The 222-nt window shown below is 33.8% G+C and overlaps 1 protein-coding gene across 1 annotated transcript in view; it reads right to left on the reverse strand.

Annotated features, from left to right (window-relative positions):
• Positions 1–123, reverse strand: part of LOC119587670 (serine-rich adhesin for platelets-like) — a 10,856-nt gene extending 10,733 nt beyond the window's left edge. The window contains exon 1 of the mRNA XM_037936350.1: positions 87–123. Within this exon, the coding sequence (XP_037792278.1) occupies positions 87–123 (37 nt within the window). The remainder of the gene's footprint in view (positions 1–86) is intronic.
• Between the last annotated feature and the right edge of the window lie 99 nt (positions 124–222).

Consider the following 222-nt stretch of genomic DNA (forward strand, 5'->3'; position numbering starts at 1 on the left):
AATCTTCTTTTCATGTCATTTAAGTATCTTAAGGCTATAAAATATTTGTGGGTATTCCTTATTGTGTGTGTGAGTTTTCTTCAAACAGTCTGCATATGATGATCTCTTTTGGCTTTCACCCATGCTTGCATTCACTGACACTTGTACGCTCACATAAACGTCAATATCAACCAAGAGAAAGGTATATTGCCATTGTGAGAATTAATATCTTTTCGATAGTAA

The sequence above is a fragment of the Penaeus monodon genome, chromosome 23 (genome assembly GCF_015228065.2).
Source record: "Penaeus monodon isolate SGIC_2016 chromosome 23, NSTDA_Pmon_1, whole genome shotgun sequence".
Classification (NCBI taxonomy): domain Eukaryota; kingdom Metazoa; phylum Arthropoda; class Malacostraca; order Decapoda; family Penaeidae; genus Penaeus; species Penaeus monodon.